Source organism: Pollachius pollachius (assembly GCF_949987615.1).
Source record: "Pollachius pollachius genome assembly, chromosome: 8".
Classification (NCBI taxonomy): domain Eukaryota; kingdom Metazoa; phylum Chordata; class Actinopteri; order Gadiformes; family Gadidae; genus Pollachius; species Pollachius pollachius.
Window position 1 is genome coordinate 16,647,430 of NC_136941.1, and position 25,018 is coordinate 16,672,447.

The 25,018-nt window shown below is 45.5% G+C and overlaps 1 protein-coding gene across 2 annotated transcripts in view; it reads right to left on the reverse strand.

The window, feature by feature from the left end:
* The window catches only part of LOC307079551 (acid-sensing ion channel 1-like), a gene marked incomplete at both ends in the record, with an annotated part of 29,888 nt that overhangs the window by 1,786 nt on the left and 3,084 nt on the right, over window positions 1-25,018 (reverse strand). For both annotated transcript variants that reach the window (XM_079741969.1, XM_079741968.1), the window contains 4 exons: window positions 107-257; window positions 737-864; window positions 1,136-1,286; window positions 24,069-24,264. In XM_079741969.1, the coding sequence (XP_079598095.1) occupies window positions 107-257; window positions 737-864; window positions 1,136-1,286; window positions 24,069-24,264 (626 nt within the window). The remainder of the gene's footprint in view (window positions 1-106; window positions 258-736; window positions 865-1,135; window positions 1,287-24,068; window positions 24,265-25,018) is intronic.

The window sequence follows — 25,018 nt, forward strand, 5'->3', positions numbered from 1 at the left end:
TATATATACATATTTAAGTCTCACAAATACAAACAATTCGACCAGCTCATCTCCGAATCAGAATAACATCATTGGAGGGAGCAGAGCGGGCAGCGATCTCACTGACCGGGCATGTGCACCATGCGACAGTTACAGTTGTCCACCAGGTAGCGCGTCTCGCAGTCGATGCGGCATGCTGTGATGCTGTAGCTCTCAAAGAAGTCAGAGTCCATGGGGGTCACCTTGCAGTCCCCCCAGGGTGGGGGCAGGTAGATCAACTGGAGGGAGACAGCCACAACAAACACACAATGCGCACACGCACACACACACACAGACGCACACGCACACACACACACACACACACACAGAGACACACAGACAGACAGACAGCGAGACAGATAGGCAGACAGACAGACAGAATCACACACACACACACACACACACACACACACACAAAAACACAGACATACACAAACAGACAGACACACACGACACAGAAAAGCAGTACTCGTTAATAGCAAAGCAGAAAAAAAATTCACTGCATAAAATATAAACAAAACAGAAAAACGGATTGTTCTACATCACCAAAGAACGTTATGGAGTTATTTAAAGTTATGTGCTTCTCTCTAAATCGCCTTTGACGAAAGCAGCTGCTGCATGACTCAATGTTCAGCAGTAGATGTAAATAACATGATTTAGCAGTGATATAATTTAAAGCCTAGGGACATTAATCTGCTTGTTGACTCTATGGCTGTACCCTCTGTTCCTGGCAGGAGACAAACGTCTGGAACCCGGGGGCCACGCCAAAGCCCAGCTGGTCGATGAACGCCGGCTCCTCCTGGCTGTGGATCTGAACTTTGACCCCTGCTTCGAATGAGGTCTCCTCTGCGGGGAGATATGACATTTACGCACGCACACACACAAACACACACACGAACGCACACACAATCATGCACGCACACACACACGCACACACGCACACACACTCATGTACGTACACATACACACACACACACACACACACACTCATGCACACACGAACACACACAGACACAAACAACGCACACACAACTTAGAAAACAGAGGGCGAGCAATGAAGGGTGACAGATCGGCACATTAGTATGGTCGGCCATGGGAGGAAGCCATTCACACTGACCCGTGTCTCCCCAGACGGGAAGGTACTCGTCCTGCTGGATGTCCAACATGAGCTCCAGGCCGTTGCCCATCCCTCCCTTGGTGGTGATGAGTGGCGAGCGGCCGTCGACTCCTGCATTGAAGGTGTAACACTTCCCATAGCGAGTGAACACCTAAAGACACAGAAAGTCACGCTTAAGGGCTGTTTGTCGAACCTGCGATAGCTCATATTTTCCACTAGGGGTCAGCCAAGTCTAATGCTTTTATAGTGTTTGAGATCGAAAGTATGTGAGAGGTGAGAGAGCGAGAGAGAGAGAGAAAGGGTGAGAGGGAGAGAGAGAGAGGCAAAGTGTGTGTGTGTGTGTGTGTGTGTGTGTGTGTGTGTGTGTGTGTGTGTGTGTGTGTGTGTGTGTGTGTGTGTGTGTGTGTGTGCGTGCGTTAGAGAGGCAAGAGAAAGGAAGCATAATCTGACAAGAAAGAACACATAAAAAACCTGAAGAAGTAAAACTAGAGAAGAGGTGGGCCATTACTCCTGGGTGTGGGTACACCAGAGTCAGGCTGAGGGGACGGCCCAGGCTGGACTAGGGATCCAACATTCCCTCACATCTTGTCTTCATGACACTCCTCGAAGACCTGACGTTACCATGGAGATCAAGCAGTCTCGCCGAGGAAGAAGAAAGAGAATGCCTTCACGTTTAAGGGCATGACACAGCTGATATGATGTAAGATTCAAACAGCCAGGGAGAAAGCATGCCTTTTAGGCACATCTCTGGTCACACATGACGTAATCAAGCGTAGAATAAAGTGTATTTATTTGCGTGAATTTTTTGCATCGGAGATGCTTTACTACGTTGTTTCTCCATCGTGTGGAACAACGCATTCAACATTGTGCAGGTCCCGGTTCCTCCGGGTGTGTGTGGATGAATGGGGCCGAGTGGGGAGAGTGAAGTGCACAACACTGAGAGGAGTGGAGGCGTGGAGGGTGGAAGGGAACAGCCCCCAGACGCCCGAGGCAAACCATCTCTCAGCATTACAGCGGGGCATGACGTCCCGGTGATTAGATAGAATAAACCAACTAAATAATTGTTGGTGAGAGCTTGGGTCCTGCCACGGGCGCATATGGGTCTCTCTGCAGTCCATTATAGGCAGGCAGGGAGTCACTGCCGATTGAGGGGGACAGACATTCATCTGAGTTTGGCTCTACAGCAGTGCTCTGTCAAAGCAGCGAGAGAGTAGTCAAATAGCAAATGACCTCAACGACAAACCAATGGGCAGGCTTCTTAAGGCAAGGGAAGTGGCTGCCCTGTGAAATATACATGAGACAATGCATGAATGTGAAATGCACATGGCTGCTGTCCACATACATCTGACGATTAACACATGGGACGTGAAGGGGTGTGAGTCTGCCCTGGTTTCTTTGATTGTTGAACATGTGACAGGAACTCGTGAGAGAATAATGGCGTACAGAAAGGCAGGGGGATGATGTCCTGTAGGCCGCCTGCAGGAGAACGGCCTGTCCTGCTCGTGTTGAATCACTGAGGCTGTAGCGTGCATGTGGAGGTTCTTATCTTTCTCATCTATTATTATCATTTCCAATTATTAGTACTTAATGCATGCAATGACAATCTTTTTTTATATTTTGTATTTTAATATATATATGTATAGATATATATTTATAAAATGAAATACATCAGATACATTAGATGGGCCTATAAGGAGAGATTGCGACTGAATTAAGTAATAATTTTAGTACAGTGCTTGTAATGCAGAATCACGTTTTATGATTATTTTAAAAGTGCCCACTAGCGATGTTACAATTTTATTATAATTTGGAAATTATAATTAATGTCTCTCTGATCCTTTTATATTGTTAATCACAAAAATGTGAGTTGTAAAATGCAAAGAGCTTCTTCAATAAGGAAAGACTCGGTGCCAATGGCCATAAGAAACATTATCCGGCTGGATCCGGTTCACTCACATACGTCATCCGGCTGTCCTAACCCTTCATTAGGGAGAGACGCCCTTCAAGTCCTTTACTCCACTCTAAGCATTAAGCCCACTTCTCAAGACAAAGATTTAGGTTTACAAAGCCAATAAAGTGTTACAATCAATATAGATGTCACACAGAACTTCCCTGGCATTAAAGAAACACTCAACGGCATTCAAATGTGTCATTATTACGCACAGCCGAACTTTACATCCGAGACGGACTCGGAAACAGCACTTAAATCACAATTCCCAATGCTCTGCCATGCCTTGAAGAGTTTTCGCAATCTATGAGCTGTTAAATTGCATCTCAGCAGGTTGGGTTCAATCCATTAGTGCTCTTGTTGTTTTATTGGAACACTAAAGCCCACTTTAAAGTCACCCATTCCAAACAGCACACGACAACACACAAGTCCTTGGCTGGGTGGGAGCTCTGGTAAGCCCTACTTAACAGCTATCACTGGAAAAACACAATTTAATAACAAGCGGGAACCAACAACGACCAGCTTGTGTGACCCCAACAGATTCTGACCTTAATAATACAACCTTTCTGGTATAGGGCCTACTTCCTTCTTACTTTGGCAGTTATTTGAAAGGTTGTGGATCTATGTTTTTTCTGGACTGGAAATGTCATGGACTAATGTCATGAATTCGAAAATTGTTTTAATGTCCTGAAATGTCTAAAGAATAAAACCCAACCACTAGCAGCTCAGTCAAACCAGGGGGTCTCATCCTTTGGATTCTAATAATAATAATTATTCTTCATTTCAAATAATTGTGAACGTAAACTGCCGAAAAATTGTCATTAAAATTTACAAAGAGCAGGTTTTTTGGACTAAGATACCCCCTCCTGATTGCTTAGTTAAACGTGCCGTCTCCTTTGGCTCCTGACTTGCAAAAGGTCTGAACAGAGTTCCAACTAAGCCATTAAGGGTTGGTACGGGGCCATGGGCGCAGGAGATGGATTAGTCGGTGGATTATTGCTGATGGGTGATTGGGAAGTCATTTGGGCAACACAACGGAAAAAAGTAATTTATAAATGGGCCCATCCCACCGATAACCGTCCTACCACCACCCTCCAAGTTAATGGACAATTGTGTTGCATTGATTATATAAAAGCCAGCATGGGACCGACGGGACGAATAGCCAATCCAAAGTCATGTTAGTAAAGCTTTGTTGGAGTCAGTGGACCACGGCACTGGCATCCGTTGGTGTACTTGTGCATCCATGCAGATGCATCATGTGTGTGTGTATGTGTGTATGTGTATGTGTGTGTGTGTGTGTGTTTGTGTGTGTGTGTGTCTATGTGTGCATGTGTGTGTACGTGTTCCTGTATGTGTGCGTTTGTAGTGGGTGCATGTGTGCGTGCATGAGTGTGTGCACACGTGTGTGTGTGTGTGTGTGTCCTAAAGGAAGTGTTCTCGGCTGTCAGAGGGATATGCAGCGCAGTAAGCTGAGTTGAACCCCAGCCATCCTCGGAGAGAATGAATAAATAAAAGGCTGTCATAAAGTAACTCGGTGTCCCCATAATTAGAGGGGAATAGGAAGAATGCACTATACAGCATCATGAGTGGACACAATAACAAATACTAGTGCCCAGACGTCTCTTTCTCCGTGCAAAAGCAAACGGCTCTGAAAGCTGATTATTAAATGTGGAAAAATCCATTCAAAGTCCTTCATCACTGTGCATTGAATGAAATTGTGTCGTGCACTTCTGCCAAATGTATTGATTTGTCTTTGCTGGCAGGTTGCAGGCAATGCGAGCACCGATGTACAATATTAAATGGGTCTTGATAACAAGGTCTGGATCATAAATGTTTATAGAGGGGAAAGTAGCAAGGGCCCGATCTTGAATTCATTTCATCCCATTCTAAATTATCAAACTCCCAGCAAATTAGCTTTTCTGCCCCTACCTTTAGCTCCACGTTATTTACTATTGAGAGGCACAGCTGAATTCATTATATTTGGCATTTAATCTCCCCCCTAGCTTCCCCCGCAGACACAATAAAACGTTTCCATCCTACTCTTCCGTTTCTATGTGGCCTGAATCGCTCCCCTCGTGTTCCTGCTCCGACTCACTCCCTGAACTATGATGTTCTATTCCCAGTGGTCTCTCTAGCTCTTCCCCTCGCTGCACTCCCGCCCTGCCGCCGTTTGATGAATATTTCACAGGCCAGCAGAGAGCGTCCTCCAAGCCTCTCATCTCCCTCCCAGACACTGCTCCGGCTCCCAGCACCTATCACCTACGGCTGCGCCAAAGCGACCGTTTAGGGACGCACGCGAAGAGAAAGGGAAAATAGAAGAAAAGCGTGTTACCTTCGAAAATTGCAGAGTAAAAGATAGTAAATGTGCCCTTACTGCCTGTGCTGGAGTTTACAAAGTGGTGCAGGGTGGCAGGGGGATTAGAAGCGATGGGCGAACACAAGCTGTCACGGCCACGCTGCCCACGCAGCAGTCCCCAGCTAGTTATTGTTAAGAAGGTTCACCTGGAGGAGTTCTGAATCCATTACCCACACCTGTGTTCTGCCGTTTGGGATCGTCAGTTTCACCTAGCGTTGTAGCTTAATGTTTTTCATCAGTGTGTTCGTGTGTAATAATTCTACTCTTTATCCATCAAGCCTAACTGACATTTATTTAACAATGCATTATATTGAACACTTTGTATTTATTACTTTGAATTTATTGCTTTGTATTTCATAATCATAATGTGTGTGTGTGTGTGTGTGTGTGCGTGTGTGTGTGTGTGTGTGTGTGTGTGTGTGTGTGTGTGTGTGTGTGTGTGTGTGTGTGTGTGTGGGTGGGTGGGTGGGTGTGTGGGTGTGTGTGCGTGTGTGTGTGATTATGTGTGCCTGAATTCGCAACACAACAGATAGTGTTTTCATTTGTGTGGTGCACATTTTGAACAGCTTAATAATGCAAACATTTTTCCAATGAAAACAAAAAGATTAACCATCATTTTCCAGCAGCATGAATGGTTGCAAGAGACGCAAAACCACAGGGCTGTCTCCGAGCAAGGTAGCTATCGGTCAATATATATTTGCCTCCATTTCATTTCATTTTCACATGCCAGACAAAATGTCGCAATACAAGGAGAATAAATCCATGCAATCTTCTCTGCCGACCATGAAAAGGCAAGGAGGAGAATATGTGACAGTTATATTTGAAGGTCTCTTGATTGCTAAATAATGTACGTGGTGGTGGGGAGAGTTCTGATCTCAGAGTTTTTATATTGGCAGATCACTCAGCTAGAACCGCTCAATCTTCTATAAAGTCTCCCTCACTCATATGGCACACCATAATTCCCCGTAAAGTGGGCCGAATAGATCGAAGGGAGAGGTGCTAAATAGACTCTTTGTATATTCTCAGGCGTTTCTCACCAGACTGCATTGTCTTCTTTCTGAACAGCGGTGAGAAATAATTGTTGATATTGATTGTGGCAGACAGTGTATTTGACCCAACAGTGGATAGTAACCGACTGATATGTTATGTTGTTATTCCGTTGTTCACTACTTACTAAACAGTGTACAAAAAGGAACATTTAAGAAGATATAAGATGTTTTTTTATTTATCAATGTTACGTATAAAGGAGATGTTTTAATTCAAAATGGCTTACGAACACCAGTTGTGGTATCAATATGACTGGAATACCTAGATGAAAATACGTTAATTTGAATACCTAGATACAATTATGTTAATAGGAATACGCCTATGCAAATATGTAACCATGTATATTAACAATATTTAAAAAATGAAGTAGCCACATATATAAACAAGAAAAAGATTTTTCCACAATTCTTCCACAAAACTATTTTCCTACTCTCATGCATATGCGTCTCACCATCTGCCAGGGCGTGGAGACTAGTCAGGAGGTCTGTGAGGCACCTGCAGTGCAGCAGGCCATAACAGTATATCTAGCCCAGCCCAGCTATAACTTTGCTCCCGGCCTTGCTCTCTCTTTTTAGCACAATCTGGAGAAAGAGCCGCCGCAGGGCGAGTCAGCAGGCCGACTCCAGGGCCAGAGCAGCAGGTCCCGGGGCAGCGGATGGCGATGGGAGAGGAGAGCGTTTTACCACGGAAGATTTAATAAATTAATTTTGTTTGGATCGGCTCCACTGAGACATGGACTCAAATTAGTTTTTGTGCCCTAAAGAGCTTTCCTTGTTGTTGTTTTTGGCCGGTCTTTTACGAGCGCAAAAGCAGAAATTTCATTATGCCTTGGAGACATAAGGGAGAGAAAGTGATTATTTTGTAAATAGGTCCTAAGTCTATTGGTCTTAACGCTATTTATCGAGGCCCGGTAATAGCTGTAGCTCCACTCATGATGTGTCTCTAGTGTCCACAACACTGATGCTATAAGTCCCTGCTGTGTACGCAGCAAAGCAGTGCAAAAAGTGTACTTGAAATGAATGTTGTTTTTGCTCTGAAACACTAAGTATGATGGGCCAGGTGTAGGGCACATCAATAGAGCACAATATATAAAGTATAGGAAGAGAAAAAGCCGCACACATACATGTGATAGAAAAGACCACATGTATATAGTGTCTGGGGGACAAGCCCAGGCCAAGATGCACACAATGGTGACTCCCGGATAGAGGCATGCACAGATGCACAAACACGCTGCTATGTGTGTGTATGTATGTGTGTGTGTGTGTGTGTGTGTGTTTGTATACACACACACACACACACAACTTGTTCCACACGATAAGAGCTCTATGATTCACCCTCCGTGGCTGTAATAATCTCTCTCTCTCTCTCTCTCGCTCTCTCACTCTGTGTGTGTGTGTGTGTGTGGGGGGGGGGGGGGGTGTGTGTGTGTGTGTGTGTGTAAGATTTCTGAGCGGCCACAGGGTGAATTTGCCCCAGGCTGGTGGCCGGACAGCAGGACAATCACAGCCCGGAGGCCAAGAGCTTTGTTCATGGAGCTGTTTGATCGCCAGGAACCACACACACAAACACACACACAAATAGAACATGAGGAGAAAGCCATAGCCCTCATTAAAATAAAAAGCAATCAAAGACACAAAGAGACGCTGATTGTCGGCCGGGCAACTTTCCACAACATGTTTTTATCGCACCGTCGGAAAAACCCCCATCTCTGTGAGACATCGTTCTTCATTTTTCTTTCTTCTTATTTTTTTATTTTTATTTTTCCAAAAGTGCTCGATGTGAGGTGGGAAGTGGTTCTAGTAATGAGTGCATTCATTACCCACTGCTTTCAGTCCCATTTGGAGCAGAATATATGTGTGTGTGTCTGTGTGTGTGTGTGTGTGTGTGTGTGTGTGTGTGTGTGTGTGTGTGTGTAGGGTGAAGCGGGGGGGGCTCATTCCTCCCCCAGAGTGAGTATGGACACTGTGACAAATTCCCCCCTTTACTGGGCAAAATACGCTGAGGCTTTAGATTTCCCAGGCTGTCACACACTGTTCCCGGGCACCTGGAGATTCATTTGGCTTCCCAGATAGTACATGTAAGCAGACCCCCGACCCCACCCCCCCCCATCTCCACACACACACACACACACACACACACACACACACACCCATACACCCACGCCCACCCACACACGCCCACACACACGCCAAAACACACACATGCACACGCACACACATGCAAGCGAAGACACACAGCAAACACACACACACAAACACACACACACACACACACAGGGTTTGTATGGTGGCGCTCCTTGCTTCAACTGCCTGCAGAATCTCGGAGCAGTCCAGGGTAAGAAGGATTAGACCGGATGGAGTGATAAACATAACCGGTCAAATATACTTTATTTTTTGCTAAGGAAGGAAAAAGGAAAATGTCATTTATCTCGAAGGACTGGACCAGGTTGTGCAGGAATGTGTAAGAATCCCTCAGAGCTTGAATAAATGCATGATTTACTACAGCGGGCTAATTCGTTGTATTTTCTGAGTTCTCGTTTTAATAAATAATAAGGTCATTTTGGAGAAGGACCCTAATTGGGTTATAAAAAGATCTACGTAAAGACTAGTCTGTTATAAGGTCGCTTTTTGGCTCAAACTGAGCATGGACAAGCCTGTTGATAAGCATAGAAAAGCAAGCTTATTTAAATGCTAATTCTAAGATGGTGAAAATAAAAGCTAATTATTTTTCCTTTGAAAAGTTGACTAGAATTATATAATTTTTTTTACATACCCTTTAATAACATCAAGAAAATAGTTTATTTTTATACCCTTGCCCTTTTGTGGTTGCATGTGAATATGTGTGTGTGTGTCTTTGTTTGTGTTTGTGTGTGTGTGTGTGTGTGTGTGCATGTGTGTGTGTGCGTGTTTGTGAGTGCGTATGTGTGTGTGTGTGTGTGTGTGTGTGTGAGTGTGTGTATATCTGTGTGCATGTATAAACCTAAGTGCACATGCATGCATGTGTGCACGTGTTCCAGTGTGTTCGCGTGTTTAGCTATACTGTTGACATGAGGAATCACAGCCAGAGAAATTAACACTGGGGGTCGGCCCTCAAGTCCCCCTTCGTCGGAGCAGTCATATCAGTGCGGCTTAATCAGCCTCCAAGTGCAGCCAAATAATTGTGACAAGTGGTGGCTCAAAGCGGGGTTAGTCGTCCTTTGAAAGTCGCTCTAATAAACCGAGGAGAGGCACTGAGTGTGAATATGTAATGCTTGGTTAGCGAGGTGAACCGTAACATCAACAAGGTCTGGCAACAATTCAATTGACCAAGTGCCACAATATTAAGTTATTTGGGCAGAAGAGTATTTTATCATACAGACATTTCTTTCAACCAGTGGTGCAAAATAGAGAGGATAAATGAAGAACACCAGGGATGGGAAATTGATTTCCAAGTCAAAAGTAGGTGCCTTTTATCAACTGTTTCTCTTAAATTTGCTTTTAGCTTAGAGGTTTTCAATTAGGCTTGGTAGAATCTCAACCCATGGAAGAAAATCGCTGTCAACCTTATTTCAACGTTCAAAGCAATATTTATTTGGCTCTATTTTCCCCCCCCAAAAAACAATCCCAACAGATTTGAGCAAGTGCACCGCGCTGTAAATGTCATGCGTCAGAGTAGACCCAGAGAGCCCTTTTAACAAGCCAGGGGTTGCCATGACGACCTTCTGAAGGACCTGAAGATGGATGAGCTGACCATCATCAGCCGCCTTAAGAGAAAGGGTATCACTGCTGTCTGGACGCCGGTCCTAATCAGGACAGCACTATAACCTGGACAGCAGGTCCACTGTTTGTGCTGCGGTCTGTCTAGTGTGACCGTGTCGGCTGAGAGGAGACACGAGAAGAATCAAACCAAGGGGAACAAAACACAAGAAAATAACACAAAATAATCCGTCAATGTTCCTTTATATGAACCCTTTGATTTATTCAAATGAGAAGGAGAGCCTTCGACAGCAAAGTAATCCAAATAATCACATGGATTAGAACACAAAGATTTGCATTTGATATCCGAGCTACTTAAAATGTAACGCCATCACACTAGTCTCCCTCTCAGTGCAGTGATGATAGAGAGTCGGGTCAGAGACAGTTTTTAGCCATCAACACGTGGGGTTCCACTGCTAAATGGTCACGCCACAGAGTGTTATCTGTCATCATTCATTCCAATCGCATGAACATAATTGGCAGACTTGTAGTGCAATAATGACTTAAAACACAGTTCAGATCCACCACATTTACATTCTCTGGGCATCACAGTGCAGCAACAATTCCCTTGTCTGCTTCAGAGCCCTTTTCCCCTTAGCTCTGCACTCAGACTCATTGCTCCGTCAGGGCCTCCCTCACACGTTCACCCTCTGCTCTAGTCCCTCCGCCAACCCATTCTACCCATTCTCTCGTCTTTTTCATTAAAGGGACACTGTGTAGTGTTTTAAGTAAGGTATTAGTTCAAATCAATGTCTTCATTCATAAATATGTCCTAATTGGTGTAAAATTACCTTTGCCAATAATCTGATTCATCCTCCTAAGCAAAGAATTTCTTATCTGTATTTACATTTAACGGTAACTCCTAAGGAGGCTTCTGAATTACTATAACAGCTGAGAGGGACATAAAGCTATGGCTAAAAGTGTTTTTCGCTCAGAGCCAGCGTGACTGAAACATAGAAGGAGCTCAGCGAGACGCGCTTGTCACTGCCCCGGCAAATTTGAACGCCTGCACAGCCCTTTCATTCATAAAGCAAGATCATACTTATGCCATACCACAGGAAAAGGCATCCTTGTTGAAAAAAGTAAAAAAGGGAATTCAAAAGGCAACGTGACCGGCAAACTCCAAAAACGGGTCATGTTGTCATAGTTTCTTGGCAGATAACGCCTACTGTAGTTTCTCGCGGTTTGAACCAGGTTCAAACTGTGTTTGAACCTGGTTCAAACTGCGAGTTGGGAGAAAAAAAACAACAGTGTTCCTTTAAAGGCATTTTCCCTATCTGCACCCGATCCTAACCCACCAAACCAAAAACTGAGAGTTAGTACATCGGCTTTTATCTACAAATCACTGTCAATTACGCCACAAACAATTGCTGTCACTCAAAGAATTGATCTGTGCTCATTGCTATCAGAGTGCAATCATGACAACAATGGCTCTAATGGGAGTGCAGAGAGGGGATGGCCACGGCCGCTAATCACCCCTCGCTAACAAACACAAACACGCATCCCAACGCGGCGGCGGCCCTGATTGCAGAGCAACACTGAGAGGGCGGGAGTCACAGAGCAATCACAGGCTACAATGCTAATCATCCATAGGGAAGGAGGTGGTGATTCCGCCCTGGCCTTTTGTGCAATTATTATCATCAATATATTTTTTTTATCATGAATATAGGTTATTGCAAAAGTACTTTCAAACATAAATGTACTTTATCATGGCTAGTGTATTGTTTAACAGAAATTAAACTTCACTTCTAATAGCATTCATTGGGAGCAATGCCATTTCAGTTTCCAATTAATAGGGATTAGGAATAAGCATTTTCCTCTAATTGAGCTATAGATTTGGAGGGTTCAAACTTTAGGTAGACATATTAAGTCTAATAACAAACAAATCAACTGCAGAAGATTATGTCTGTCAGCAAGACTCTGTGCTGGTGTGGTGTGAAGAGTCTTATGTGTGTGTGCATGTGTGTGTGTGTGTGTGTGTGTGTGTGTGTGTGTGTGTGTGTGTGTGTGTGTGTGTGCATGTGTGTGTGTGTGTGTGTTTGAGATTCCTCAACAGTTGAGAGGCAGAATGCACTGTTAGTTAGGACGGTGCTTCAGAGCCGCTCACCATAATAAGGACCTCAGGGTCGTCTGGAGGAGTCTTAGGACGGTTCCGGCGTTGCGATCGACCCCATAGTGAATTCCGGAACAGCATGTCAACCTCCTCTTCACAAGCGAGAGAGTGTGATTGGGAAGCAGGCAGGCCAATTGAGTCTGGGTGTCTGTTTGTGTGTCTATGTGTGTCTGTGGGTGTTTGTCTGTGTCTGTGTGTGTGTTTGGGGGAGGGAGGGGGTTGTAACCCCAGAAGCTGACACCCTTGTATGGCTTTTGAGCAGCAGCAATGGTGCAGCAAGAAGCAGAAGAGACGGTAGGAGAGAATAATATGCCAGCTACCTTAAATAGGTGTGATCCTGTCAGCCGAAGGGCACCGGGGGAGAGAGAGAGAGAGAGAGAGAGAGAGAGAGAGAGAGAGAGAGAGAGAGAGAGAGAGAGAAAGAGAGCGAGCAACAGGGCAAGAGAGAGTGCGATAGAGAGAGAGAGAGAGAGAGAGAGAGAGAGAGAGGGAGAGAGGGAGATGGAGTGAGAGATAGAGAGAGGGAGTGAGAGAGAGAGGGAGAGGGAGTGAGAGATAGAGAGAGGGAGTGAGAGAGAGAGAGAGAGAGAGAGATAGACAGGGTTAGAGAGGGTAAAGGAGAGAGAGACAGAGTGAGAGAGACAAAGAGAGTGATTGAGAGAGAAATAGAGGGAGAGACATACAGGGTGAGAGAGGCAGAGAGAAAGAGAGGGAGAGAAATACGGGGTGAGAGAGAGGCAGAGAGGGAGAGAGAGAGAAAGAAAGAGAGAAAACAGACAGGAAGTGAGCAAATCAATGGCAGAAATAGAGAGAGAACGAATAGAAGTCCATCCTGACAGGCCCTCAACTTCAGCGAGACAGCGATAGGAGAACAACAACCAAAGAAGAAGAAATAAAATCAATTACGGAAAAACAAAACAAAACATTCAGAGAGAACAAAAGCTTATTTTGTTGTTTCAGACGTAACTGCGGTAAACAACTATTTGTCCCACGCCACGCTGACTGATGTCCTCCGCAGCAAGGAGTGTCTGCATCAGTCAAGCGTCGTTAATACCTGTTTAACCTTTCCTTTTCTCTGCGGACTATGACGGATTATCGTAATTTCCCCGCATCACGTAGGGATTCAGAGCCGTGTCGGAGTGTGATTCCCGGCCGTATGGGCTGTAAACACATTAGCCTGGGAATGAATCTAATCAGAGAGAGAGAGAGAGAGAGGCAGATAGATCCCTTCAGTCACTTATCCTGTTACTATTTCATCTGTGGGACGGACGGCGGGTGTCTGCATCCCGAGTGGGATTAATGGTGCGGTGGTCGTGTCTCGTTTGTCACCCTTCAGAAGGTACTGTGGCGCGAAGCAACGTCTGAACCTGCCGGGATGTGTGAGGTGAGTTATGTGGTGTGACCGTTTAAACGCAGTTCTGACAGAAAATGCACACGCACACGCGCACACACACACAAACAAAAAAACAAAGACGTACAAACATACAAACACACACACATACAATGGCCAACATTGAAGTGAGTTGGGATCAAAATGTGACCTAGTTTTCTATTTGAAGCAAAGCATCATGGGAGATGAACTGGAGTAGCACACAGGTATATGCAGGTATATTGCATATTTGCATTGTTTAGCCGAGTTTCAGTCCTAACACAAAAATGCTCTTTAACAGATTCAGCTCATTCATTGTCCACAAGCGTACTTCCATCTTAACTGTTCTGATATCCTGCTGCCTTCTGATACGTTAAGGATAACAGATCAACAACCTCACCGCTTCAGACTGAATATCAGCAGGGTTATATCCTCTTTTTTTTCAAGTGTGCTTGCTGAGGACATTCAGAACACAAATAACTGTTTCAAAGAGATGTCAAAGTGCAAAGTCTGCATATAATATAGCGTCCACTGGAGAAGTGTCCTCCTCTGAGGGCTGTGTTCTCCACTCCAGCAGCTGACCGGGCGGTGGAGCGAGGTGTTGAGAGCAGCACCCTGCGGGGGCACTCGGCCAAGGACGTTCTCACAGGAACACATACGGAGGCTGTGGCCCCAACTCCTCGGCTTTCACCAAGTCCCAGTCTTGCCGTTTTCTCTGGTATTTTCGTGACTTTTTTTTACTTTTTGCTTTCGTACGTTCATTTGGTTCTTGATTCCTTCTTATTGATTCTTTGGTTTTTTTCTCTTTTTTTTCCTCAGTTTCTCTTTTGCTTCATGCCATATTTTAGCGGCGCTGTGCTTGTTCAAGATTGTGTCATCCTCTCCCATGGGAAAACCATACTTTTTTTTTCAAGAGTATGCCATACACGCAAAGGTTATAACATCTCCTTTATGTTTCCAAAGCCATTATAACACGTTTTTGCTGTATGAGATCGTTCCCGTTCCAACTACCACAATAAACCCTTTGTGGAGTTCTCCTCTCCATGAACAGAAGTCGGAGTACAACGCTACTGAGGCAGAGAGAGGTATGCTTGTGTGTGCGGTTGTCTAAACATTCATATCTTTAGATATTCATATCAATAGGACGGCTGATATCTTCCATCCAACAGTTCAAAGGGAGAATTATCGAAAGAGCACATGAGTGATTCAACGGCGACACGATAACTGATAAGCTGCTACACACCGAGCAAAATGCCAGTCTCAGGCTGCTCTGACGGCATCTGGAGCGTGCATGCTGAGCATACATAACCTGTCTCCTTCCAAGGGGAGTGCTGTTGATCCGTGGAATTCCACACCACGCTGCAATGGCAGTTAATGTGTGCTGGAGTGCGTATGTATGTGTGCGTCTTTGTGTATTTGTGTGTGCGGGTGTGTGTCCCTTGAAAAGTGCACCCGTTCATTCATGGTCTCTCCTCTGTGTTTGTGCTCAATAAGACTGAACACTCTCTTATGATTTGAACCCCAGAACTCTTAAAGGTCCACTCCACGGCCATTCATCTCTTTGTGCTCGTAGTCAAAGAGGCGTGTGCGTCATTGCCTGATTGGTAAATAGAGAAAGAGAGAAAGAGATAAAGTGTAAGAATGAGAGAGAGCAAGAGAGAGAAAGAAAAAGTGTAAGAAAGAGAGAGAGAGAGAGAGAGAGAGAGAGAGAGAGAGATAGATAGAGAGAGAGAGAGAAAGAGAGAAAGAGAGAAAGAGAGAAAGAGAGAGAGAGAGCGAGAGAGAGTGATAGAGTAAGAAAGAGAGAGAGAGAGAGAGAGAGAGTTAATTTCTATGCTGGATGTCTGCATGGTCTGACACCTCCAGCCTGGCTGGCCCGCCGTCTGCCTCCTTGCTGCTCACGCTGCTCGGACTCCCATCTGTTCCCTCGCCCCTCTTGTTGCCCTGCGTCCGTGCGTCCTTGACCCCCTCCTGCACACACTGCTGGAAGGAGGTAGTCAGTGCAGGTCAGCTGAGTCCTCAATGGCTATGAGAATAAATACTTATAAATATTTAATAGTAGTGAAGGAATATGTTCTCAAAGTTTATTTTAGAAAGTGTCTGCATCCCCCCCACCCATATTTATCTTGCTCTGTCTCTATCTGTCTGTGTATCTCTCTCTCTCTCTCTCTCTCTCTCTCTCTCTCTCTCTCTCTCTCTCTCTCTCTCACTCTCTCTATCTCTCTCTCTCTCTCCTTCCCATCTGTCACTCTGGTGTATACTGCCCTGTTTGTAACGTGGGTGACTTTGTGTGCCCATTTAAAGGTTTAGGCCATGCTTGTCTGCTCTCGTTTAGTGCACGTGTCTTAGAAACTCCAGTGCTTTGCATGATACCGGACAACATTTGCATATCCGTGTGCGTACCTCTACAATACCTAAAGCATACACAACAGCATGAACATTTGCACATTTGTGTGTGTGTGTGTGTATGTGTGGATGTGTGTGTGCGCTCCAGTATGTGTGTGTGTGTGTGTGTGTTTGTTTGAGTATGTTTGTACGTGTAGGTGTGGCGGGACTGCATAATTGTTTATCTAATGCAATTAAGTTTTTCCTATCTTTCTATCACACAAACACAAACACACACACACACACACACACACACACACACACACACACACACACACACACACACACACACACACACTGCAGAGACCTCATCTCCCCCCTGGTGGCGGCTCTAGGAACCTCTGGTTCGGTCTGCGGACGGGGCCACACGAGAACCGAGGGAGCTGAGCACAGCGGTCGAACGCTGCGGCACAAAGCCTCCTCAGACTCCTCCCACCTTCCTCTCAAGCCCATCTCCTAGTCTGAGTCAGAGTCCTGAGCCCACCAGCCACCATCCTCACGCACAACCTGGCGCCCCAGTCACCTGCAGTGGTCAGGGGGGATAAATAAACCATGGGGGGTGGGGGGGGGGAGACAGAAACACCCGTCCCAGGATATTTCCAGCACCACTGCCTCTGTCCCTGCCCCTCTTTTGCCTGCCTCCCCCCCGGTCTTAAACATCTTCTTAAAAAGCCTTTTGGGGCCTTGAGGTCTCAGTACATGGAGACTGTCTACCACAGAGCCAGCTGGAGAGGCAGAGACAGACTGCCAGAACCACGGGGGCCAGACCTCTCGTCTGTGGGTGTATTTAGAGGACCTTAGGGAGGCCGAGCGTTACCAAGGAATGATTAGAGCTGTTATTTGTCTGTTAAATTAAGAACCAGGTTTGGTTTCCAAGCTCCGGGACCAGATATTATTAACTAACACACACACACACACACACACACACTCCAAAAAGGGCCGCCGCTCCCCATAAGCAGAGTACGCAGAGCGCATAGGGCCCCCAAAAATTGGTTGGTAAAAAAAAATCATGATAATTATTACATTCTTACATTACAAAAAATACATACATTTGTACTGAACAGGCCCACCGTTGGTTTTTCTTAATTGTGTATCCTATCACCCCATTCGGGGAAATTACATGTTTTGAGCTAATAAATAAAAAGAGTCCCCCCCTCCCCCCCTTCCCTGAAATGGTACATCCTTCAAATCTCTCGTCTTTTCGCATCGGAGGTGGAGCATCCTTTCTCAGCTCAGTTTTTCTAAACTGAAACTTATTCAAACATATCTACAGTCAACAATGGGGCAAAAATGCTTAAATTGCACATAGGGTGTCTAAAGATGACTTGATTAGCGATTTTGCTGCCAGGAAAAGTCGTCGTGCATCTCGTAAAACCTCCTGCAGCTGCTAAGAATGCACACGCAATTTAGTGTTGCACCCTATCCAACAGTTACAGTTCTGCATAGTGTAGGGAAAATATTTTTATCTGGGCAATACTGCGCTTTAAGGTCGTTTTTGGGTGTGATAATTGTAAGTTGAAAGTTGTATATATTACTTTATATATTACTGATGGTGCTACTGTTGAGGCCGTTATTTTGATACTCTATGATGACAAGTTTTGTGTGTGTGTGTGTGTGTGGGGGGGGGGGGGGGGGGGGCCTCCCTGACCAAATTATGCCCAATTATGCTTAGGGCCTCCAAACGCTTAGCAGCGGCCCTGGACACAAACAAGCACACACTCTTCCACTCCTACTCCCATAACCATTCAGACACACACTGCATACAAGTCACACTGGGCATGTTATTACACTCTCACGTCCGTGCAGAGTTTCCTACCAATCGTTCATCCTTCCCCCAACATTGAGCAAAGCCCTGAGCCCTTGCCCATGTTCCGACCCCTCCCTGTTAGGGCTCTGGGGGGGCCGATTCCTGGTGCTATGTCTAGTGGAGGGAGACAGCGAGGACGGAGGCGGAGTCTGCCCTGTGTTTGTTTGGGGGTAAACAGACAGTGGTGTTCTGAAGATATGCGGATGGTATGGCCATGGGAACAGCTCAAACATTAGCACAGGTGGATGAGATGAATCGCGTGTAATTGCTCTTTGCATATTCTGAAGCCCATGAGGACCCCTGCGGTCTTTCACTCTTCAGCGCTGCTGACCCACAGTTTTTGTTTACAGGATTAATCTCAGCCGGGGCGCGGTGTGTGTACACATCGGCTGATCCGGGAGGCGGGGATCGGGGGGGCAAATACGGCGGCCCAAGCATCCAGCAGCTGGTGGTTTGATGTGGTCAGCACAAAACGTGGCCCCCTGTCCAGCTCCCCCGGGAACAAGTAGGATGACTTTAATCTGCTAAAGTAAGGAGAGCTCCATCCCGTCTCGGGATCAGGACTCAGACCTTTAGGGTCCTTTGATGCTGCTGCCACTGCCGCTGTCTGTGTGTTCTGCCCAGCCAGCTGCTCTCTTTGCTCTTCCAGACCAATAACAAAATGCACACATGTGGCTTGGGGGGGTGCCATGGGAGAATGTGTTGAACTAAAGGAAAGGCCGTAGAGAAAGAAAAAAGGTGATGCTAGTGTGTGTGTGAGAATGTGTATGTGTGTGTGTGTGTGTGTGAGTGTGTGTGTGTGTTTGCGTGTGTGTGGAACTGTGTGTGGGTGTGTGTGTGTGTGTGTGTGTGTGTGCGTGTGTGTGTGGGGTGTGTGTGTGGGATGTGTGTGTGGTGTGTGTGTGTGTGTGAGTGTTTGTGTGTGTGTGCGTGTGTGGAACTGTGTGTGTGTGGGTGTGTGTGTGTGTGTGTGTGTGTGTGTGTGTGTGTGTGTGTGTGCGTGTGAGAGAGTAAGAGAAAGAGCCTGCCATGAAAACATAATGAGAATTGTCATGCCCATGGGGGGGATGTGAGGTGCGTGCGTGGGGCACTCATCCAGGAGAATGCGGGATGCGTAAAAAACACACCACTCTTAATGGGAGAGTGTGTGTGTGTGTGCGTGTGTGTGTCACGGGGCGTGGTGCCGTGGATGTCAGCGTGCTGACTCACACACGGAGCCAGGATTGCTACTACTCTGCACCGAGACGAGGACTGACCCACAAGGGCCCCCCGTCTCCCACGTTGGCCCTGCAGCTGTCGCTCCAGGCCCCAAGGACTTCTGGGAACACCGGCGGCTCGGGACACTACTGGCAGAGAAGGGGCAGCCCCTCCCACCCCCCTCACAGGATACGTTCATCTTTCTTTATAGTGGCTAAAATGTTGGATGATTAGTTTTTTCATTTGGTAAAGCTAAGCGCCTTGTAAGTCACCACACCCCCCTCTCTCTTAGGGAGGGCTTGTACATCGCAACCTCACATCACAGCGACGGCCTCCATTTTGGAAGAATAGCATTGAAACGTTTGTTATTGTGTTGTTAGTATTGGGTTTTGGTAATTATTTAGTAGTTGATTGTGAAATGATTTTTCATAATTGGGAGACATTGTTGTGTTTCAAACTGCCTCAGCATTTGTCTTTCAAGAAGTGGAAAACAACTTTTTTACAAGCCTAGTTTATGGTATATTGACGTTGATCTCAGATTTTCAGCACTCTCGAGTACTTTCCATAATTGGCTAATAAAAAAACATGATGCATGCATACTAATGTATGAGTCTTTTAATTGGCTGTATTTGCTAAATACTTAAACTGAGTGAATACATAGTTTTTGATGCTAAATACATAATAAGCTTAGTCAGAATTTAAAGTTTGTATTATGAGAATACTATGAAATCTGACCTTGATACGCCTTCGTACGTCACATTTGAATTCGGAGGGGGGGGGGGGGGCATGAAACATGTGAAACATATCTTGACATCAACGCTACGCCGTCATCCGTCTATCCATACATGAACAACACTGTGTGAACCAAAATAATCCGCAGGTGGATTCAGTGGGACACTTCGACATGATCAGAGCGCAGAAATAAGAACTGTCACACAAAGCATCACACCGGGACCCCCGGCGTGTCCTCTCAGATCCCCGGGTGGACTCTGACAAGCACAAAATAGGCCAGGCATGGGTAATGTGCAGGTCTCTCTGCGTACAGCCTCTCTCTCTCTGCCTCCTGCTCCCTGCTGTAATGTAACGCATTAGAGACCAATTAGCGCTGATGAATCACTTTAGTGCTGATGGGCCGTTCGGGAAAAGACCGGCTTCACACCGTATTCCCTCACACACTCTGTGTGCAAGCAGCTCCCGGGGAAAGGCAGGTGTACCACGGCCACCCGTGGGTGCAGAAAGAGATTTGAAGTGAACAGGTACGGTTTATATTTGGTGCGCTGTCCTTGAATTCTCAAAGGCTACACAACTTTGGGGGATAACTGCATACAACACATTTGTCACAGCCGGTTGAAAACATATCTTGCTGATTCTGATTATAAAATATATTAGATCCCGGCTACTGAGGTGTCCCTGAGTGAGACACATAACCCCTAAATGCTCCCGACCAACTGGCTGTGCTGAACGGCGCTATATAAATGCAGTCCATTTTCCATTTGTTTGTTGTGTGGCTTGAGGTGTATGTCGATAAGATTATCTCGCCGTGTGCAATGAAAATCTGATGGTCTCCTTTCTCATCCGCGGCCCAACAGTTAGTATTATACATTTAAATAGCACTTAAAACAACAACATAAAAGAGCAATAACTCTTAAGAAGGATAGCATAGTATAACCGCATTAGAGTACAATAAGAAAATGCAGAATCCAAAGAAATCCAAATCATCTGGATATTAAGTGGTTTTACAAGCCATGTGTTCTTTTGTCTTTATCTGTCTGTCGCCTGCACCACAATTATGGTTGCAGTAATGACTTGCGTACTTATACCAAGTGTGCACCTCCCGAAACATTCTCTATGTCGTCGTTTCTCAGACGTTTGGCGAGGAGACGGAGGAAACAAGGGTATGCGATTGATAATGACACGGTCTGGAGCAGTCTGAATGCGCCGTCAATTTGGTAAATGTGTCTATGGGTTGCCTTGTCACACGCGTTGCTTCCACACAACACGGACCCAGATGAACGCTAGCGAGCAAACACGAGGCAAGCGGCTCATTTCACAATAGCGACCAAATCTTTACTCTCCCCGCAAGAGCCCCCGAAATAGATTTTTCATCACTGCCCCGTTCTTCTTTTGACGTCGCAAGAAAGAATTACCAATTTGTATCTGCTTCCTTTTTTCCATCTATCAAGCGCTGTACAATGAAACAATGAATGCACTCACACAATACACGTGGATCAAAGAAAGTAGTCAAAGGAAAGACTCTTTTTTAACGTGGTTCTGGAACAGTGCACTGATGTAAGTAACAAAGGGAGTGAAGACAGGCAGAATAAAGGCCTTGGGTCTCTCCAGGGTAATCACTCCCGCCACTGTGCTCGGACTCAATGCAATTTGAGAAGCACCGCGTTGGTCTTCGTAGACAAGGGCATCTTCACTTCCTGCCCAGCGGCAAGCGGTAGACCGAGTGGGAGACACACATGACTGACTTAACTAGTAGTGATGTAAGGTTCAGGACACGCACTGACACACAGAGGGAGACGCACACACGCTCACACACACACATACATGCTCACACACACACGCTCAAACACAAACGCTCACACACACATGCTCACGCTGACACACACACACACACACACACACACAAACACACTACTTAAGTATTTTGAACTGAAACTAGCTTTCTCGGTCCTTATCAATCCTCAGAGTTGATCTAGCGTACGGCTCAGCAATCATCAGTTAAGACTGTGGCAGTATGGGGCTGTTAACAGTTTCCCTTAAAAGAGAAGATTGCTTTTGCTCTCAACGGCGCCGTCGCTGTTGGGAGAAATAACCCGGTGTTATTGACAGATTATATCAAGAGACACATATGAATCATGCACGTCACTCTGTGTTGTATAACAGTCATTAGTGGGTCTGACCGGAGAACATTTCGTTCTTCATTTTGGTTGCCACATTGTTTGTCAGACTCATTAAGGTCTCTGTGTGACGACCAGAACACCATAAAAACACCCGGTTTCAGAACAGCTCTCACCCAAAGGCATAACAGCACATTTTCTTTCTCCTTGAGCTCGAAGGTGCAGTGTTTTGCTCAGCTTTGCTGGTGCCATTTATTAAAGTGTTGATACAACCACGTTAAGCAGTAACAGTTTTTTCTGCTGCCATTGCTCATTAGAAAAAGGATATCCTAAACATTATAACATTGCATGTTTCATACAACTTAAACAAATAAAATATGTTATAATTTATTGAAATGTATAAGTAAAATGGGGTAATTCTGAATATAAAATGTCTCTCTGTGTATTCAGAAAACTCTTAACATTTAATTAAAATAAAACGACATAAAATAAATAAACATAATGGGTACATTTATGTAAGTTTAATACTAATGCAACTCCACTTGAAAACTGGGGTCCTGGCCAAGAAACGTCTCCCACACCTCACTCTCTCCTTCAGGAAAGTCAAATCCTCCCAATCTCATTAGTGAGCGAGTCGACGCACACTTCAGTTGGCAATCATCAATACGCAAGATTGAAACCTTCGTTCATCTTGGGAACCCTGGCTAGACCAGTCGGAGGAGAGCTTTATAGCTGTACATTGTAAGCATCAACATTGACACATCCATGAGAAACTGTTCCCTGTGCGTAGGTTAGGGAGAGAACCCTATAATTTACATCCATTTGACACGCACCTTGGGTTCCCACTCTAACACTCCTCTGCCCATTTCCAACTGCCTTCCGTGCTTTACGCTTTCACCACCTCATCCATCTTTCATGAGGAAAATAAAAATGGAGGAGAATCTGGGAGGAGAAGATGAACTCAAGATATTGAGGATGGGAAGTTGTAACCGCTTCAAGCCAAGAGGATGATGAAGGTCCATTGAATTGCGTGGGAAAGAACAGATTTGTATGAATAGTGGATAGCTATGGGCCCACAGTGCCTGCTATCCGCCATATGACAAAACATAACAAAGCCAATTTCAGGACAAAATATTTGAAGGCCTATGTTGTCTGGATCCATGTGCCGTATGAACACGGTTATTGAAAAACATACAACATTAACATTGCAAACAATGTCGCTATCGGCCATCAACAGAAAAAAAACATCACAGCATCCATTGGGGACAAATTTGAATCCATGTCAGCTGACACAGGTGTGTGCATGTGAGAGTGCATGTGCTGCCCGAGGCAGAATACCATAGCAACAAAGTGGAGTTCACGGTCGGGTCACACCGTATAATGCCTTTAGGAACTTTGGATTCATGTCAAACTGTACTGTGTGCGTTTACAGACTACACACTCTGACAGATGCTGCCCTGACCTCGGGCCCCTTCGCATCCCTCAGATTTACAGAAGAAACCATAATGGCTGACATATTCAACGGTCACCTGGCAATAACATTGTGACCTCAATAAGACTGGTTACGCAGCAGGGATGCCGCGACGCAGCGCACGGTGGTATCCTTACCGGACGCCGTACAATCACAAACTAATCATCCGCACCTGTGCTTAGGTTGTCATGCCCATTTATTCCCTCTGCTCCCCTTGCTCCCTGCTGCATCTTTAAAAATGGTTGTTTTACTGAATTTGCCACAACTTGGTCCTCAGTTGTGACTTTAGTAAAAGAAAATAGGGTTTTTTGAAACTTTTATGGAATGTCTGTTTTTTTCTACTGCTCCTGTACTGAAGTTATTTTCTTTTGACAAATGCATCGCTGCCTTCTGCCTCTTCTTTCACGCCACACTTGGATCCACACCTCACCCAGACTGTAAAAAAGACTACACCATCGGGAATGTCTGTACATAAACTCCATAACAGCTGCTGTCGGGCTACCTTTACAAATAAAGCTAGAAAAAAAAAATGTAGGGACAATCAATTCTAGACATCCTGTGAATTGTACTCTCAAATAGCTAATGTGCTGTATCATTATAAGTATTATACAGAGACTGTATATAGGGACTTCTGCGGACGTGAGGAGGGGAACTTACGACTTTGAAGTCTTCCGCTCGGCACTCCAAGCCCCTGAAGTGGCAGGAGAGCAGCATGTCGCTGATATCGTGGCCCGTGCGGTCGTAGAACTCCCGCATGTTGAAAGGCCGCGGCTTGAAGTTGTGGAAGTCCGCTTTGAGCTTCAGGGACTCCAGAACATTCTCCTCCACCAGGTGTATGTCCCTAATCTCATACCTGGGCAGGTGAGGAGCCATTAAGGGTTGCAGACAAAGAGAGAGACGGGGGGTTGGGGTTAAAAGTGAACAAATAGGGATATAACACCAATAGGGATAACACTTTCAATCTGCCACTTCACTGAGGCACCGACTTCAGCTGGATTACGGTGCCTAGCCAGTCCTTATATAGCTGTTGCTGCTGATACTGAAGAGTCATCAGCCTAGGTAACGTCCTTGTGTCTGATGAGTGTGTTCCTTGCAGCAGAGTGGAGTGAGTGTCCTTGTATACTGTTCTTGGGGAGGTGATAGAGCGAGGGCTGTTGCATGTGGTCGAATAGTGCAAGGACAACTTTAACTTCAAGTCTATTTTGTGATCATTTTGGGTATGAAAGGCTAATGCCGAAAACGATTTTGGAGATTGATCCAGTGTTCAGCAGGTACAATGCAGCCGTAATCCCCCATAACGGGCTGCATTGTAATCTTTAGGGGCAGCGCCCCTTGTTTCTGCAACCGTCTGGCTCCGATTACATTATATTATTATGGAAAGGATCCCTACAGAGAATTTGTGTTATTTCTTTACCATTCCTTGTCGAACCAAATCTCGCTCAGTGAGAGTTTATTTGAGTGGTTGCAGGAGGAAAACGGTGGGAAGCAGAGTTTGTGGTGTAAGATAATGGAAAGCGTAGTTTAGTGTTATCTAAAAGATTTTGGTGAAGGACGGTTGAGATTGTAACGACAATAGGGAAATATCCTGAAACAACCAAACAACGAGA